This window comes from Anguilla anguilla, chromosome 1 (genome assembly GCF_013347855.1).
Source record: "Anguilla anguilla isolate fAngAng1 chromosome 1, fAngAng1.pri, whole genome shotgun sequence".
In the NCBI taxonomy this organism is placed as follows: Eukaryota; Metazoa; Chordata; class Actinopteri; order Anguilliformes; family Anguillidae; genus Anguilla; species Anguilla anguilla.
This window is the reverse complement of record NC_049201.1, coordinates 67150920-67168113: the sequence shown is the minus strand read 5'-3', so window position 1 is coordinate 67168113 and position 17194 is coordinate 67150920. Positions and strand designations below refer to the sequence as shown.

At 38.8% G+C, this 17194-nt stretch overlaps 1 protein-coding gene across 1 annotated transcript; it reads left to right on the top strand.

Moving 5' to 3' along the window:
• The first annotated feature begins 1890 nt into the window (after positions 1-1890).
• On the top strand, positions 1891-16564 carry tlr18 (toll-like receptor 18). The gene is made up of 6 exons (XM_035421803.1): positions 1891-1956; positions 5254-6238; positions 6983-8156; positions 8655-9062; positions 15984-16145; positions 16355-16564. Exons 1-6 carry the CDS (start codon positions 1899-1901, stop codon positions 16502-16504), a joined length of 2937 nt encoding a protein of 978 aa, XP_035277694.1. The 5' UTR covers positions 1891-1898; the 3' UTR covers positions 16505-16564.
• Positions 16565-17194: the final 630 nt, after the last annotated feature.

Below are 17194 nucleotides of genomic sequence, written 5' to 3'. Positions count from 1 at the left end.
CATATCTGTAGCATAGGGATGCATTCTACTGAATTTTTTTATCATTTTGTGAAAATTGGTGTTCATTCACTAATTCCAACACATGATAAACCTGGGAAAGTGTAGGTAGACACACATGTACACACAGGTCATACACACAGGTAGCCCAGTATTTCTGTTCTACATCAGCGGCCTGCAACCATTCACCTGGAGACCTGGAGTCCACAACACATATTGGTTTATGACTGGGTAGTATCACATTGGTTCATACATGGTCCATGCAATGAAAAGTGAAGATCAGTTACCATGTGTATTCCAACAAGGAATAATTGTGTGTGAACTGAGAATATTCACTTATATATCAATGTGTTTCAGAAGAATGATGATGACAGGAACATCTATGTTCATCATTTTGCACAACAGGCTTGAATAACCTGTTCTCTTTGTCAGGCACTGCTCTACATCTTCATTGCCACTGAACACAATAATATTTTAAGCTTAAGCGTAACCTTGATAAAAGTGACAGAAATAGGGCAGGTTTTGCAATATGACCAATGTCTGAGTCACGTTCAACTAACCATTAAAAAAATACCTGAATGAAGCTTGCTAGAGGAGACAGTTAAGCCTTTGTTATACAGTACTTGTGGTTAAAAAAAAACCCTTATCTCTTTTTTACTACCCCCGGAGTGGGCAGGCTATTTTTCTTCAGTGTTCTTCCTTGATACTATAAAAGCCCATGGAGCTAAATACGTTCAGTCATGTGATAATGGCAGTGTTGACAAGTTATTTTAGTACATACCATAAATGTGATAATACATAATATAAATATAGTATAAATATGTTCTCAAACCTGAAAAAGCAGCTTAATCAAACTACTTCCTGCAAACTGCACTCATATTCTTTTATAGTCAATTAGTACCTTTTTTTTTTTTTTTTTTTGATGCTTTAAGTTCGTGGCCAGCTAGAACAAGAACAAAAGACATACATTTTACTTTGCAGATAGCTCATGATATATAGGATATTAACAAATATTTCATTAAATGGTCACAATCTACAAACATACATTAGATATAAATATTGCTGTCAGTATTACACTTGTTAAATAAAAGCCAACACTTAGAAAATGAAGGAAATGTACTGAGAATGCCTATTTTTCACATTTCATTATCCAATGTACCTAAGCGTTGTTTCCATCTTCCTAGTGTTTTCTAAGTCAGTCAAGCTGTGGCCATCACACTGAGGTCAATAAGTGGCATCTTGCCCAGATGTAGAACAAAGTGAAATCTCTCTCTCACACACACATTATACAAGAATACAACAATAGGCAGGTCTATATAGTGACAAGAGCAGGCCATTCAGGCCATCTATATTTTCAGGCTACCTTCAGACCATCAAGTACTACACTAAGCCTGGATTTGAACACCCCTAGTCTCTGTCTCTGCATGAACTGGAAAGTTGTTTTTATACATTGACATTTGTGAATCATTATTGAGATTGTTGTGGAAAGGCTCAAACCAGAGTCAGCAAAAATACTTTTTTTATTGATTCAAATACTGAACTACTTAAATAGCACAACTTGGTTGTCATGTAATGCCACCCTAACTGTGTAGCTAGATACTGGAAGAACATGCAAACAACATAGTTGACTGTTTGTAGGCTTATATGTCAATCTTTCTGGGACGGACGTAGTCTGTCATACATATGGGTGGAAGGCATGAATGATAAAGATTCGACACATTGCAAGGTCAACTGTGATTATGTGTGTGTGTGTGTGTGTTTTAAACGCAAACAACACACAGCGTCACTTGTCAACATTCAATAAACAATGTTTTTTTTAATGAATTATGCTTAATTTAGTGTCTAAGTCCTACTTAGTGGGCTCCGCACGGCTGCTCATCTGGGGGAGCACGCCCCCCGCCATGCCTATTTCTTGCCGATCGTCTGCTGCCTTGTTTCTTTACTGTCGCTCCAAAACACGTGAGTTACGAGTATTTTTTTACACAATCTATGATTACACCACACCCTTTCCCTTCGGGCATAGATTGGAGCAAGCAAGGTAGGCATTCCTGAAGTAGTAGCGTAGGCTACTCTCGTTTCTGGATGTGTAGCTGTCTGAGAATTTCGTTGCACTGATGCGATGGTCAAACATTGACTTTTCAAATCTGGTATTTTCCAAGGGCAGATTTTTTTAAAGCTGGTAGCCTATCTGGTTCTACAATTTTAAAGAAACTTCCAACTTTTAAAACCAAACGGAGGTAAATGAGGTATGTAAAAATGCGAGTTTCGTAATTATTTTTCCAGTGACACCAAGTAGTAGGGTTAGCCTATCCAGTTAATACGATGTAGTTGATTGGAAAACTTTAATCCAAAACAAAATTGTATTGGCCCGTGTAGTAGCTATCGAACAATATGGGAACCCTTGTTACGTTTGTTCTTAAGATGTCTAAATAATCTCGTATCAAAATTTAAACGAACTATAATTAACTCTAAAGTCTTATTACTTTGCTCGAATAGATAACTATTTTGCTCTTGAGATAAGAAAGAAGCGTGGAAGGGAAAATAACAGAAACGTAGGCTACTCAATGACGGAAACAACTGAATCTGAAGATTTTACTAGATCATTCACTAGCTAAAGTAGCCTATGTGGTGTAGGACTATTACTTCGGATCGACTTTGCCTTGAGACAAGTTAGCGAAAAAAGTTTTGTTGTTTGTTGCTTTTTACTCACCTTTTCATATATTGGCATGGAAAATGGAAAGCATTTTCTTCGATTTTTAAAAAACAGGTGGGAATTTTGGCAAGAAAACGTTTTCAGATCTATTATATCACGGCTGTATTGTAGCCATTTGACTGTACAGTTGCTGCGTTTGGGCTGTCGCTGTAGGCTATCCTATGTTTGGAAACGTCTATTCGTGTTATGATTTTCTTAATGCTTTATATGCTTACTGAAAACAACGAGAAGATAAAAACAAATGACGGTTTATCCACACACCAGTCCGTGGTTTGTCTTCAGATATAACTGTTGGATTTCTCAGGCTTTAGGCTAGATCCCAATTAAAGTGTAGGCTAGGCGTCAGTACTGGCAAAGCATTGTTTCCTTCTGGTAAATTAGGCAGTTATTGCTCTGGACATACTTGTTTTGTGTGAAGGTAGGCTACTGTGTATGTGCAGGAATTTGAACGGATTTTGTATAAAATGTTGCATTAGATTGTATTGTATTAGTTCAACAACATTTATTAGGCCTACTATAATTAATTAAACAGTAACTGTAGCCTACTAATATTCTTTACAAGCAGAGCCCACCACGTTACTCAGATATTTGTTTCAGTAACACACTGCGATATCTGAGTCTCTGGTAACTAGGGGCTGTTATCGCACGGAATAAAAACATTAAAAAACTCTTGTGTCAACAGTCCTGTCTGACCTAAAAAAAATGTCACGGTCTAGGGAACAGTATTAAAAACAACATGACAGCCTCATACAATCACATATGCAATCACAGGTAGCCTACGTATGTAGCCTACAATGTCGGTACACCGTTGTGCATAATTATTTCCCGTGTTAGCCAAAGAGAACATTTGAGTGGAACACAATGTGCTTTTCCCGACATATGATGCATTTAGTCGGGAAGTGTGGAAGTGTTCAAGTTCAATTTCTTCCACAGTGCTGTGTCGGACCTGAGTCAAATATTTGAGAAATGTTAACTATTTATAAGCTGGTCAACTATGAAAACTCTCTTGGAGATTCCTCATAATTGTCGACAAACCACGTTAAACCATGTTAGAATGTATTTTAGCATGTGTCTTTACATCCTTGTTCCATGTTATTCTGTATTTGTGTTTTATGCTCATGGAAGTTAAAAATAGTACTTTATGTTGGTTTTTAATAGATTGTCATTGTGTAGTATGCTGTTGATTATTGACATTTTGATTAAATGATTAACTAATGATTAACCCATTTGTTTCTGGGCCATTTTTACCCCATTGATTCACTTGTGAAAGCTGCACCTCTCTCCTGTTCAGTGCACATCTGTTGTACTATGTGGCATTTAGTCTATTGTTCTTGGCTCGCAGGTGAAAGAGTGCATTGTGCTCCTAGCATAGATTTGAGTGTCCTTGAATTGACTTGAGAAGCACAAATTGTTACTACAAATTAGGGAGAGGCCCATAGACACATCTCCCTAATTTACTAGTAATTTATGCATTTTACAATGTTTGTAACAGGTAAGGTTCATTCTTAGTTTAAACTCAAAATTGTATACCAGAGAGAATGAAAGAATGCAGCACTTTGATTGAAATTTCATGAAATATTTTTTCTTATAGTTTTGTACAGTTGTACAGGATTTCTGAAATGGGGCTGGGGCTCAAACATGTGACACCCCAGTATTTATCAGACCAGCAGTGCAACACTAAAAGCTATTTAGGCCTGTTTGTCATGTGAATAGCTGTGATATTTCAGATGAGTGAGAAACATTCAAAGAAACTATGAAAATGATCCATCACAGTATGCTAAAACCACAAAAATGATACCGAAAAGAACTGCGGAAATTAACTTTGCATTATTTATAGGCTACATGCTATAGGTCATAAAAACACACGCATACAAGGTAACAGATGGGAATTAATGAGGGCTGATCAGCTTCCAAAGGAAGTTCTCTCCACGCAAGCTTAAGGCAAACAAGCATGTTGTAAAGATTCACCTCACTTATACTTCTGCCAAATGTTGATTTTTAATATATTTCAGTTTGCTATGAGTGGCAGTAAAATAAGATATAGCCTATAGTCCACCCTGGGGTATGTTCAGACAGTATGTGAATAACTAAACTTACCTACTGTGGAATCAGGTCAGTGAACTGGTAACTTGGGAATATGGCCAGGGAAGGATGCTGTGATGAATCACATGCTCTAACAACACAAGTAGGTTTGAATCTATATAGCAGAAAAAAACGAATAAGTATAAAATATATCTCACAAAATACATTTTTAATTACAATAAAAGTAGATGTTGTAATTATGTATGCACCTGAAATTCTGTAAAGGCATACAGTACATATTAGCCCGTTTATGTAACAAAAAGCTTTGCAATGATAAAACGGTGAGAACTGACAAAAACCATAAAGCCCTTATCATTTTTTTGTTTCAAATTTTTTGAGAAAGTGAAATGTGTGTGAAGGATACTACCTGCTCTTTCTTCAGTATGTCTAGATCGGACTTTCTGTATGGCATATTGACATGCGTGTTAAAATGAAGTTTTGGCTTCTGCTTCTCTTCACAGATGAAATGCGGGTGCACAAGTGGATGATGATAGGACTTCTGCTGCTCAGTCTTCTCAGTGATCAAGCCACTCTGACAATCATTTCTGACAAAAGCATTTGTAAAATTAGCAGTGACCAGCGCTTGGCAGACTGTAGGGGACGTCTTCTAGCTGAGGTCCCTGTTAAGGATCTTCCTCCATCTTTGGAGGAGGTTGACCTGTCCCATAATGCATTGCAGGTTATTCACCATGATGCTTTTTCCCATCTTTACCGCTTGCGTGTCCTCCAACTACAGTACAACAACATCTCCCTGATTGAGGATGACGCTTTTCGCTTCAATCCCCTCTTGGAATATCTTGATGTCTTCAACAACTCCCTAAGAGCTATCCCCACTGAAGCCCTCAAGCCCGCTTCTAGGCTGCGAATCCTGAGGATGTCCAACAATTTCTACACTGAGGCCACTCTGGATAACATTTTTGCTAGTTTCACTCATCTCAAGGAATTGTCATTTGGAGGTCCTTTTATCCAAAGTCTGAAGAAAGGGGATTTTCAGGCCTTGCAGAAGATCCCTTTGGATACTTTTGCTATTAAAACTGCATCCAGTCTACAGAATTATGAGCCAGGGTGTTTAAAAGTAATCCAGACCAAAAACATGTGGTTTGACGTGGCCTTGGACCAAAAGCCAGACATTCTACCTGTGATGCTAGGAGATCTGGCTAACAAGACATTTGCTGTACTTCGCTTTCGTAACCTTTTTGAATTCAAGTACTACTCTGGTGAGATGAACATTTTCCAAGGCTTAGCAGATATTAAAACCCATCAGCTGATTTTCTACCGTGGCAAATTCAATGAACATCTTCTGAGGATGGCACTAATAAACATTCAGGTCTCTCCCATCAGAGGCTTAGGACTTCTGTTCATTGATTTTGCCCGGTCACCCACCTTCGTGGACAGTGGCGTGGGTTCCAGTGTGACGGCCCTGGCTTTGGATGATCTGGTCTTGTGGTTAGTCTCTTTATGCATTCAATGTTCTGTGTTTTCAGAGGCACAAATGCATTTTTTTGCAAATCTACAGTTGTTTCAAGGACATTCAAAATATTTTGAGGGCAGAGGAACCAAAATCAGTTATTACTTGTACTTTAAGTAGCTGAGTATAGTTGAATTTTATTTAATGTAATGTTCAAATTAGAGTAAGCTGTACACTAAACATTTGCGTTGACACCGAGCTTCTCTGAGCACTGAGAGATTGGCGTGAATGATCAGACTGAGTAACCAGGAAGCTGTCAGCCCTATATTTAGGCATATTTTTCTGATCTGAGCACTGGAGGAAAGCACAACCTAGCAACCAATTCAGTATTCACTGCACATTACTTTGTATTATGGCCTCTCAACTGCTTTCATTTTGGTCTATATAAAAGGGAAATATAATTTACTGTCAAGCATAGATATTGTACCTAATGTTATGTGGCAAATGTACATACATACAGTTCATACAAGCATACATGCTTTTCGCCCCAAATATATCCAACATGATTCCTAGTCAACTACAACTAACCAACATGATGTCATTGTAAAAATCTTAAAGTTAAACATGGACAATTTATATTATTTATTCCTATGAAGTTAACTGAGCCTTGAATTATCAATATTACAGGCCTGCTCTTGCCTGATGGGGAGTATACAGTACATGAGCTCTTTTAATGGTGTATTCTTGTTTTAATCTGTTGGTTTATTTCTGTAATTCCTCAGGGACATCAGTAATCCAGACATCTTGCGGTTTGACTGGCGCTTCACTTGGTTCAGTAAGGTCCGTCGACTGTCCATTAAGAACGTCAACTTCAACTTTGTACCGTGTGATGCCTGGGATGAGATGGGTATGATTGAGGTGTTGGATGTCTCTAACAATCGACTGCAAGACCACTACCTTTACAACAGGAGGTGCCAGTACAGTGGGGCTATGACATCTCTCCACTCCTTCAACTGCAGCACCAACGAACTGAGCAGCCTGAGTGACATAGCATCTTTAACAACAGAGTTTTGGAAGCTGAAAGTGTTGGACCTCAGCTATAACCAACTAGGTTCCAAGGAGGGTGCCTGCACTTGGAAGTCAAATATAACCAGGATGATCCTTCACCACAACAACTTTGTCAGCAGCACTCTCAGTTGTCTGCCTACCACAGTGCAGTACCTAGACCTCTCCTTCTGCAACCTGGACCTGGTAGACATGGACTACTTCAAACAAGCTACAAACCTTAAAGAGCTCCTCCTTAGTGGTAACAAGATTAAATTCATCCCTTCTGGATGGAGTAATCCAGCCTTGCTATCCCTGGCCCTAGACGGGAACTCATTTGGACTTATTAGCATGAGCTCCTTCAAGAACATGCCAAGTTTATCCAGGTTGAAAGCAGGAAACAACCCTTACCACTGCACATGTGACCTCCATGCCTTCATCCAGGAGACTACGGCCAAGGGGAAGGTCAACATCACAGACTGGCCAGACAACTACAGGTGTTACCACCCTGAGGCATGGCTCAACACAGTAGTGGCTAATTTCTTCCCTGGACGCATAGCCTGTGACATCAGGCTTGTTATTGTCATTTCTGTGGTGACAACCACTGTTGTGGTTCTGGCTGTAATGGTGCTGTGCTATGTTTTTAATGTACCATGGTATGCTAAAGCCACCTATCAGATCCTCAGAGCCAAATACAGGGCCCACAAGGAAGGGGAAGGAGTGCTGCAAACCTATGCCTACCATGCCTTCATTTCGTACAGCCACTCAGATGCTGATTGGGTGAGGGATAAGTTATTGCCCTGCTTGGAGAACAGTGAGCCCCCCTACAATCTCTGTATCCACGAGAGGGACTTTCTCCCAGGCAAGTGGATCATTGACAACATTATTGAAAACATGGAGAACAGCCGGAAGGTAAGGGTTTCAAGAATTGCAGAGGGAAGTTAAACGATTCTAAAAATAGGACATTTGATTTCACTTGCTGTTATGTCGTGTTAAGGGATTCTGAAATGTTTACACTGCTGTTATGAGACCATAAGGATGAGAACTATACTGTGTACAAACAAATTAGGCTTACAGTTATTTTAAGGTTAATTCTTTTCAGATCTATCATAGAGAGAAAGATGAACTGGTGTACTCAAGACTGACTTGTAGACAGTCTTGATATTATCATATTTTTCTTCGCATACATTTCAGAAAATCATTTTCAGTTAATACATCTGTTTGATTCATAATGCTGTTGTCAGCCATTATTGTATCCTGCAGAGAGTACTATAGCACAAATAGACATCCATATTGCATGTTGGATATGAGAATTCATTTACGATAAAATAAAAAATGTATCCCTAGATCAGTAGTGTCCAGTGTAAATGTTTTACATTTTGACATATTTGTGTCTGTTTCCTCACATAGGTAATCTTTGTATTGTCACGGAATTTTGTCAACAGTGAATGGTGCAACTACGAGCTCTATTTTGCCAATCAGCGAGCCATTGGAAAGACATTCAATGATGTCATACTTGTGGTCAAGGAGCCTATCGAGCCAAATTCTTTGCCCAACAAATACTGCAAGCTAAAGAAGATGCTGAGTACCAAGACATACCTGGAATGGCCTCATGAAGCCAAGCACCAGGTCTTCTTCTGGGCTCAGCTGAAAAGTGTGCTGGGAAAACCCAGCATCCCCAGAGATCGAGCCTCCAGCACCCGGAGTCCACACTCAGAGGTCAATGTGTCTGTGGTGGAACTCCCCTTGGAGGAAGGGATACCTGCAGAGATAATTCCAGTTGCAGATAGAGGAGGGGAGGCCCTTCCAGAAGTTTTAGAAAGATGATTTTCTCCCATTTAGGAAAGATGGAAGTAAAAAAGCCAGACACAGCCCTGTAGAAATGGTATGAGGAAACATGATTGTGTTTCAGCATCAGGAAGTTTTTTCTGTGGTCATCTCATCCTGAAACCTTGAAATGGTGAAATAAAGTGCCAAGGTATACAACTTGTTTTCAGTTGGACAAAGGAGCTTCAGTATTATATTTATGGAAACTGTATGTCTCAACTCTATGTATGACTGTGTCACTACATTTTTGACACCACTCTTAGTACTGCCTTAAAGAGGAAACACCCAAGATGCCATGTACTTCCTGTAAAGGAATACTATGTGTTGAAAATCTTACAGATATACTAAGCAGGATTTCTTTTCTTGCTTTGTTCTTGTGTTTACAATCAAAAAGTCTCCTCCTCTGTTCTCAATCCTTCCTGCATCCCCAAAATGATGAAGCTCACACACCAACAAAACAACTAGATATAGCTCTGGCTAGCAATATCTGTAGCTTAATAACATCATGGTGCAGACTGTTGGAATAATGTCTCTTTCAAAAATGCCTAATTGTCCAGATGTGTAATTGAAGGTTGATTTAGTTTGATATATATGTATAATGTATCTGTATGCAATTGATGTGTTAGTGATATTGCTTCATTATGCATCTTTTCATCTTTTTATATTCATTTTTTGTACAGGTATATTGTCCTGTATGAATGCAATGCCTTCCTCCACCTTCACAACACAGATTTAATCATTTTCATGCTTGTGCATGAGAGTCCGTTCTTGCTAAGTAAACTTGATGGATGCTAGCCTTTTAAGAAAATCAATAATTCAGCTAGTGCATATTAATGCACAAATTGTATTTCTTTTTATAGCATTTAGGGTGGAAACTCCAATTAGCTGCACAGTAGGACATGAGCTATTGAAACACAATAGGTACATTATTTTAATGTGCATACCCCACTGCTACTGTTACTGCTGGTAACATTCACTAGCCATTCACTAGATGGCGCACTGTACAAAGCACTGAATTCAGACATGTAAAAAAGATGGAGCCATTTTACAGTGTCTTGTAGTTTTGTCTGCAATATATAAAGCTGTGAATCTGATGTTTTAACTTCCTGCATTACCTCATTGTTGACTGCACAAATTACTTTACTACTTGTTTATACACAGTTTATACAATTGTTATGAAGTAAAATAAACTGACTTTTTACAGTGCTGGGTTGTTTCACTTGTTATTGTGTTCAAATGCATTATTTTTGCTGATTTGCCTTAAAGTGTTAATGCACGTCATTCATGCAAAGTTCCAGCTCTTGTACCTGACCCTGATATTCCCTAATCACCATATGGGGAGGCAAACAAATGCTCAGAAAAGGTTTTATAGGAGGGGGGACATAAATGATATGGAGAAAAGAGACCACAAAGCAACTGAAGCAGATACATTGTAGCATTGCATGTGGTTTTGCCTAACAAGTTAACAGCATTATTTGTGCATAGAGGTCACCTGTTGTCAGATGTTGTGAATGTATATGATCGGTGTTTCTAGGGGGTATCGGAGGAGGGAAAGGCTATGACGGTACCTGCCGTCCTCCAGTCCCTCAACCCAAGAAAGCAAACAGGACATAATGACACTTCATACATGAATATAAGCCAGCCCTAAGTGTAGTTAAGCTAGAGGTCTTTAATGTAGACAATATTAGTAGACTGCACCACCTGATTTCACTAATTATTTTACCCACCCTGGTCCAGGAAGTAAGCTCATTAGAGAAATCAGGTGGTGCAGAGCATGGTTGGAGCAAATACCTGCAGACACTGCAGCCCACAAGACCTGCAGTTGAATAGCCCTGGTCTACAGAAACATTTTTCAGCTTTTTTTATTTTTTTGTTGCCAAAAACTAATAATTGTATTACTGTTTTAAAACAGTTTTGTTTAATCATCCTTTATGCTGACCATATCTTAATATGATGTAAGGCTATAGCCTACATAATGTCCTTCTGCAGTAATTAAACAATGACAAACAATATGATTATGATGAAGATGCAACAGTTGACCAGGTTGTTTTAAATGCCACACTACACAGTAATTAGAGATGGGAGGTTTAGTTTCCGAAACAAAAGAGAAAGCTTGGCGCTCTTTTTCTAGGTCAACCAGACTGACCTCCATGGGGCTGGGATCACCCAGGCAACGCGCGCAGATGCAGCTCTGCTCGCCCGTAACAGGGCCGAGATGAATGATTTCCACCAGGCCACGTTTGTCCTCACCACGTCTGGCAACCGGCAGGATTGAGGAAGCAAGACGTTCACTAATACAGAAAAATAATGTAGTGTAAATATTAAAGATGCAGTACACTATCACTATTTTGGAGATATTTTACTGTAAAATTCCAAGTAATTTCCTTTTTTGCAGTGCAAACGTGCCTACTATGTACTATTACTATGTAATTTCAAATAGAGTGAATGTCAAGCATTCATCAACTAAGTACTCTTTTTATACACTACCTCAATAGTCTGGGCTGTAGATTTGTATCCTTTAAGTCAAACGATTAAGTAAATAAATAGAAAACAGTTCCTGAAATTGGTTATAGGACTGTAGTTATTTTGTTATATTCTACACAGAAAACTGATTGCAAGAAGATGCCTGTAGAATGCATTTGTTAGAGAGGTCATGCAAAACGGCTTGACCGACATAATTGTAATTCACACATAAAGCTTATCTCATAGTGAACCTACCAGCATCTTTTGAGGATTATAAAGGAGTAATAAAGAGTAATGGCTTTTCTGCATGCAGACATTTATGAGCCTATTGGCCATATGCAATATAACCATGTCAGGAAACATATCGTCAACTATATCAACAAACCTCAAACAATTTTCAGCATGGGAAACATGTCTGCTGAGGTTTATGTCTTGTCAGTCCACTTTAATGTTTCAAAGTTATGTTACATAATTAATTTTTGTTATGTGGTAGGTGAGTACAGTTCATTTCATGTTCTAGTGGTCAATTTAACTGCTGTATGTTGAGTACTATTCTTGTGTGTCAGTGTGGGTGTTGTCTGTGGGTGTCAGCAAAGGACCCTCTCACAGGCACTGCCAGGGAGTTGCTAGGCAACAGGCATAGTGAGCTGGACTGTTTATGACCATACTAGGGTAATGAGAGAACAAGTTGAAAATTCTGTTTAGAAATATGAAACAATTCACTGGCTAGAGATCACCAATGTCTTGGTATGAGCAAAGGTTTACCATTGATTATGCACTATGCATATGCATTATGTCATAAACTCAATAAATAAAAGAATATTCATATAATTTGAAAAACAATGGGAAATGTTGACTAATGACTAATGTTGGCAAAAAAATCAGGATGACCAAATACTGGTTTTCCATGGTTTGAATTTTATTATGGGTTGTAACTTCATTGCCACTAACTATTTGAGACATCAGTGATATGTGAATATGTCCGTTCTTGTTCAATCAATGTGCAATAATTTTCAATTTATGTGAGCTCTTTGCTCCCTGTTAGTATATTGTGATTACGACTTACCTCCACAGGGAAGAAAAGAGGATTCATTACTTCCCCAGTAACAGATAAACAAGGCCTGAAACACTGTAGCAACAGTTGTGGAGCCCTGACTAGTCCTCCCATCAGCAGTTTTCTTGCTAGGATGATATTACACTGCAGCTAGCACAGCTGGTATGCAACAGACACAAACCCCTATACCCATTGCGGCAAAGATAAGGCAGTACCATGACATAAGCAGCTACATCCAGGTACAATTTATGCTGGTGGGCTCCGTGACTTGTCAGAATTACATGTGGTGGAATAATTTCTGAAGTGGGGGGTTATGTTATCAGAAAACCCAGGTCCTTTGGAACTATAACATTTTATGTATCACATAGAATTTTCAATGTAGACCATGCCACAGCGCATGCTGGCCACACGTGGTAGGCCCAATACCCTTTTAAATAACTTTATGGACAAGCACAAGTATCCCCACATACTAGCTATTAAGTCCGACTCATCACCGCCTCTCTGATGTTCCAGCCCCCCCTTACTCCTAACATCTGACCCCACCTACAGTTTTCACAGTAGCTGAAGTGATTTTGCAAAGGTAGCCTATGCAAATAGGTATGTCTGTACAAAGGATGAAGTATATGTTGCTTGAGCGATCATAAATCAACCACACCAACTATGCATTAAACTGCGTCCTCCTCACATTTAAGGAGAATGTACATTACCTACAGTTGTTAAAATAACTTACAAAATTCAGACTTCACAACACAATGCGGTTACAAAAAAATAGAAAAGTGAAATGGAATTTTGCTAATTCTCAGGAGAGGTGGAAAAAAACATCTGCAGGTGTGACAATAGGTAGTTACAATTTCTTCCATGCACCAGGGCCCCTGAGAGTAGATGAGCTACTTATGATGAAATGTTTTCCGCCTTTTTGATGGGGGATAACTGAAATAGTAACTGCATGTTTTTACATGGGAGTATGAAGAAATGAGCTTTCATTGGCTATATTTTCATTGTTCAGTGCACCCCTTGTGATAACCATTGTGGCATTCTCGTCAGGTCATGACCCTACCCAAAAGGCAATGGGACACAGAAACCCCATGGAGCATCAGAAGCACCCTCCATGAGCTATTTTTATTTTGTTTACGCCTCAGCTATATCCCCGTCTTATGCTCGAAAGGCAATTGCCTCAGGAGACATATTAATTAGAAAGCACATTTCACGAAGGCAGAAACAAGCCTGTGAATGTGACATGCTTGAGTGAGGAAGAGACCACGGATAGTTCAGTTTCATGTATTTTTTTTCAGTTGCGGTGCATATTTTCTTTTGGCTCAGATAGTTTCTCTGTGCTATGAAAGATAAGCACACTTTAAGTCCAAAGCAGGTTGTGCATTGAAGTTATGCATCCAGATGTTGTGTGGTCTATCAATATTTTTTAAATTACGTTTAATCTTATTTTCAGTTGGAACTAGCCTATTTCCTATGGCACATGCCATTGAGACCACTGCGCAAGATGAAAGAAGTGCCCTGCAGGCGTGATATAAAAGCTAATAAGTCACACGCATAAAATGAATGTGCATGCGCAGCCTTTGGAAACAACGCCGCTGTATACACGGCATTGGATGTGCATTAAGTGCATTTTCTTGCTTTACCACGAACCCAAAAATACCCCTACACTAGCCACAGTAAAGGGGACAGGTCGTCAGAAACGTATGTAAACGTCGAAAACTAAAACTGGAAGGAAACACCATTCAAGTCGTGAGTGACGCAGTAAATGAACGCACCTGCTCGATGAGGTCAAATCACTCATACATTACATTGTGGTACACAACACGGACAGCGCTATCAACATACAGCAACTAGTTTTTCCTTCAGTAAAAGCGGGTACGTCGAACAATATGAAGACCAATCTTTTTCACCACTTGTCAGTCTACCCCGATATCATCCTGCGCCATAAATTGTGCATTGCACGACACTGAAACGTAGGTGGAACCAGAGGGAGGCGCCTCGTTCTGATGTTCGAGCGCAGGTGTGCAGCTCCCATATAATGGGTGAGGGAGGTTAGAAAGCACTGTACCACTTTCCGTTGGAGTAATCAGCGCCTGGACCTGTGACGTAAGTTACTTACAGCAGTCACCCGTTTTATCTTATATTGCCTCATATAAATTGTAATATGGATGATGTTTTGGTTGTGTGTCTTATGGAAAGGTAAAATCACACTATGACAAAGCGCAACAGGTATGGCAAAATGCTTAAAACGAAATCCTGTTTTCTCGTATTACGTTTGCTAGGTTGCCTACATGTTTCTAACGTGCAAAATATACTATCAGTGAGTCATCAGTCTTACTATCAGGGTCGGCCTAGCTAATTTTGTATAATTAGAAAGCAATTGATTTATTTGAAAGTGCTGTATGTGTATATAGTTGGTTTCTGTAAGTTTTACCAGGGAATATTCTTTCATGAAATAAATACCAGCCATTATTTATTTACAAGTACAAGTGTTTTAGAAGACTGAGTGATTAATGTCAATTGATGGTAATTCAGCCTACTTGAATGTTCTGTCATGATCATGTTCAATACAGACGTCCTCCACAAAGATAAGTTTATTTTGTATGTAATTGGTTTATCAATTTCACATGAGCAATCAAAGGGAAACCTATTGAGATTATTTTTCAAAGGTGTTTTTAATATCTAACACCTCTGGTCTGCTAGTACTAATTTGTTTTCAAATCTTTTTAATGACATTGTTTGGTTACCAAAGATGTCCCCGTATAAGTTCATTTAAATGCATGCACATTTTATGTATATCAATGATTAGCCGTTTGTTTTAAATTGTCGACTAGTGAGATTAATCAACAATCCAGTCACCTTTTTGTGTAGCTATACGTTACACCTACACAATAACTTGAATGGTGCAGCATGCATTGCTGCTCATGTTGAATCATGTCAGTAAAACTGCTTATAATTCAAATTGCTTAGAAAGCACTTTTCTATGCTGAAGTGCTTATGCTAAGATTGGTTTCAATCTCAAATTTCAAAATTGTACAGTTTTTGGTTTGACTGAATATACATTTGTTTGTGTGTAAATGCTTTTGCTTGTAAACTGCCTTTGGCATGGTCTCATGTTTGCTGTAGAGATACAGGATAGGCCTATCTGAACCCCTCAACCCCACAAAAGAGTGATGTACATTATTGATGTGGACTGTCCCTCTATAGCTGGAAATCAGCAGCTTGCCTATGCCGCACTGTTCATATACTTAAAAAAAATAATACATTTGTTTGAAGGCAGCAAATTTTACAGGCTACCTTGTAAATGTTTGCATTGCAGCTGCATGCAGCAATTTATGTATGCTGTACATATCCATCAAGCTGCCCTGTTTGACTTTGTCTTTTTTTCTAATTCTGCCCAGGTAATTCACAAAACAAATATAATGGTTTCCAAACTGGAGAATGCAATGGAGAGCCTCATAAGAGTATTCCACAACTATTCATCAAAGGAGGGTGACAAGTACAAGCTGAGCAAAGTGGAGCTGAAAAGCCTCTTGCAGGGAGAGCTCTGTGACTTCTTGACGGTAAGATGGAAAATGTGAAGTGAGAGTTTGCGAATGTAGGTGTCTTAATGCGGCAATACATTTCCATGGTAAACTTAACTGAACATTGATTGACTTTTACATTTGTGTACTTATTTTGAATTTACCAATTTTATTCTACCTGTATTGGCGTGTTAAATATTACAAGATTTTGAACTGAAGTTTTATGGGCGTCTTCTCCAATCTCCCAGGCCAGTAAAGATCCAATGGTGGTGGAAAAGATTATGACAGACCTGGATGAAAATCGGGATGGTGAAGTGGACTTTCAGGAGTTTGTGGTCTTGGTGGCAGCACTGACTGTGGCCTGTAATGAATTCTTTGTAGAAAGCATGAAACAGTGAAACATCAGTGTGAACTCCCCCTTCCTTTCCCCCTTAATAAAAATGACTCTTTCAACCCAACCCTTTTCTGCTTCTTGCTGTTGGGGTGAATGTCCAGGTTTAATAATGAATTTCTAGCTTCTAATACAGTTTAATTATTCCTGACTGCTTGTGATATTAAAGACAAATGTACGCTAATGATCATATCCTTGCAGACCTGTCGTATGAGAATTCCCTAAATTAACCAGCCAAAAGCCTTATCTGGTGTCTAGATACATTTGTCAGCCAGCAATAAGTAAAGCTTTATCCTGCATAGACCATTCAATGAACATTTATATAAACTAAGCCACCAATTTTTGCTCTCAAAACCCCCTTCCATGTCCCTCCTCATTGTGCACATTTGACACACTTCATGGTGCACAGCATCATGAAATAAAGCTCTTCAGTAAACCAACAGTGATCTCTGCTGATAGACTGCAGTATTACACCTCGGTACCAGGAAAGTACCTGAGATATTTTGTTCCAAATGGAACAAGATCTATTTAATTCAAATGTATTGCAGTGTCTGAAAAGATGGGTTACATATCAGCAATAAGTGTTACTTCTTGAAAACTGGATGCATGATTATTGTGCATTGTTCTATGCATTCATAGTAGTTTTCATTCCCAGTAACATAAAACTGCCCCACATTATACCTTATTGAACTGGTTT

Coding starts and splice junctions, on each gene's coding strand:
- tlr18 (XM_035421803.1), top strand. CDS start 1,899: ATGCCTATTTCTTGCCGATCGTCTGCTGCCTTGTTTCTTTACTGTCGC. Junction 1,957..5,253: donor TTACTGTCGCTCCAAAACAC/GTGAGTTACGAG, acceptor TTCTCTTCACAG/ATGAAATGCGGGTGCACAAG. Junction 6,239..6,982: donor TTGGATGATCTGGTCTTGTG/GTTAGTCTCTTT, acceptor GTAATTCCTCAG/GGACATCAGTAATCCAGACA.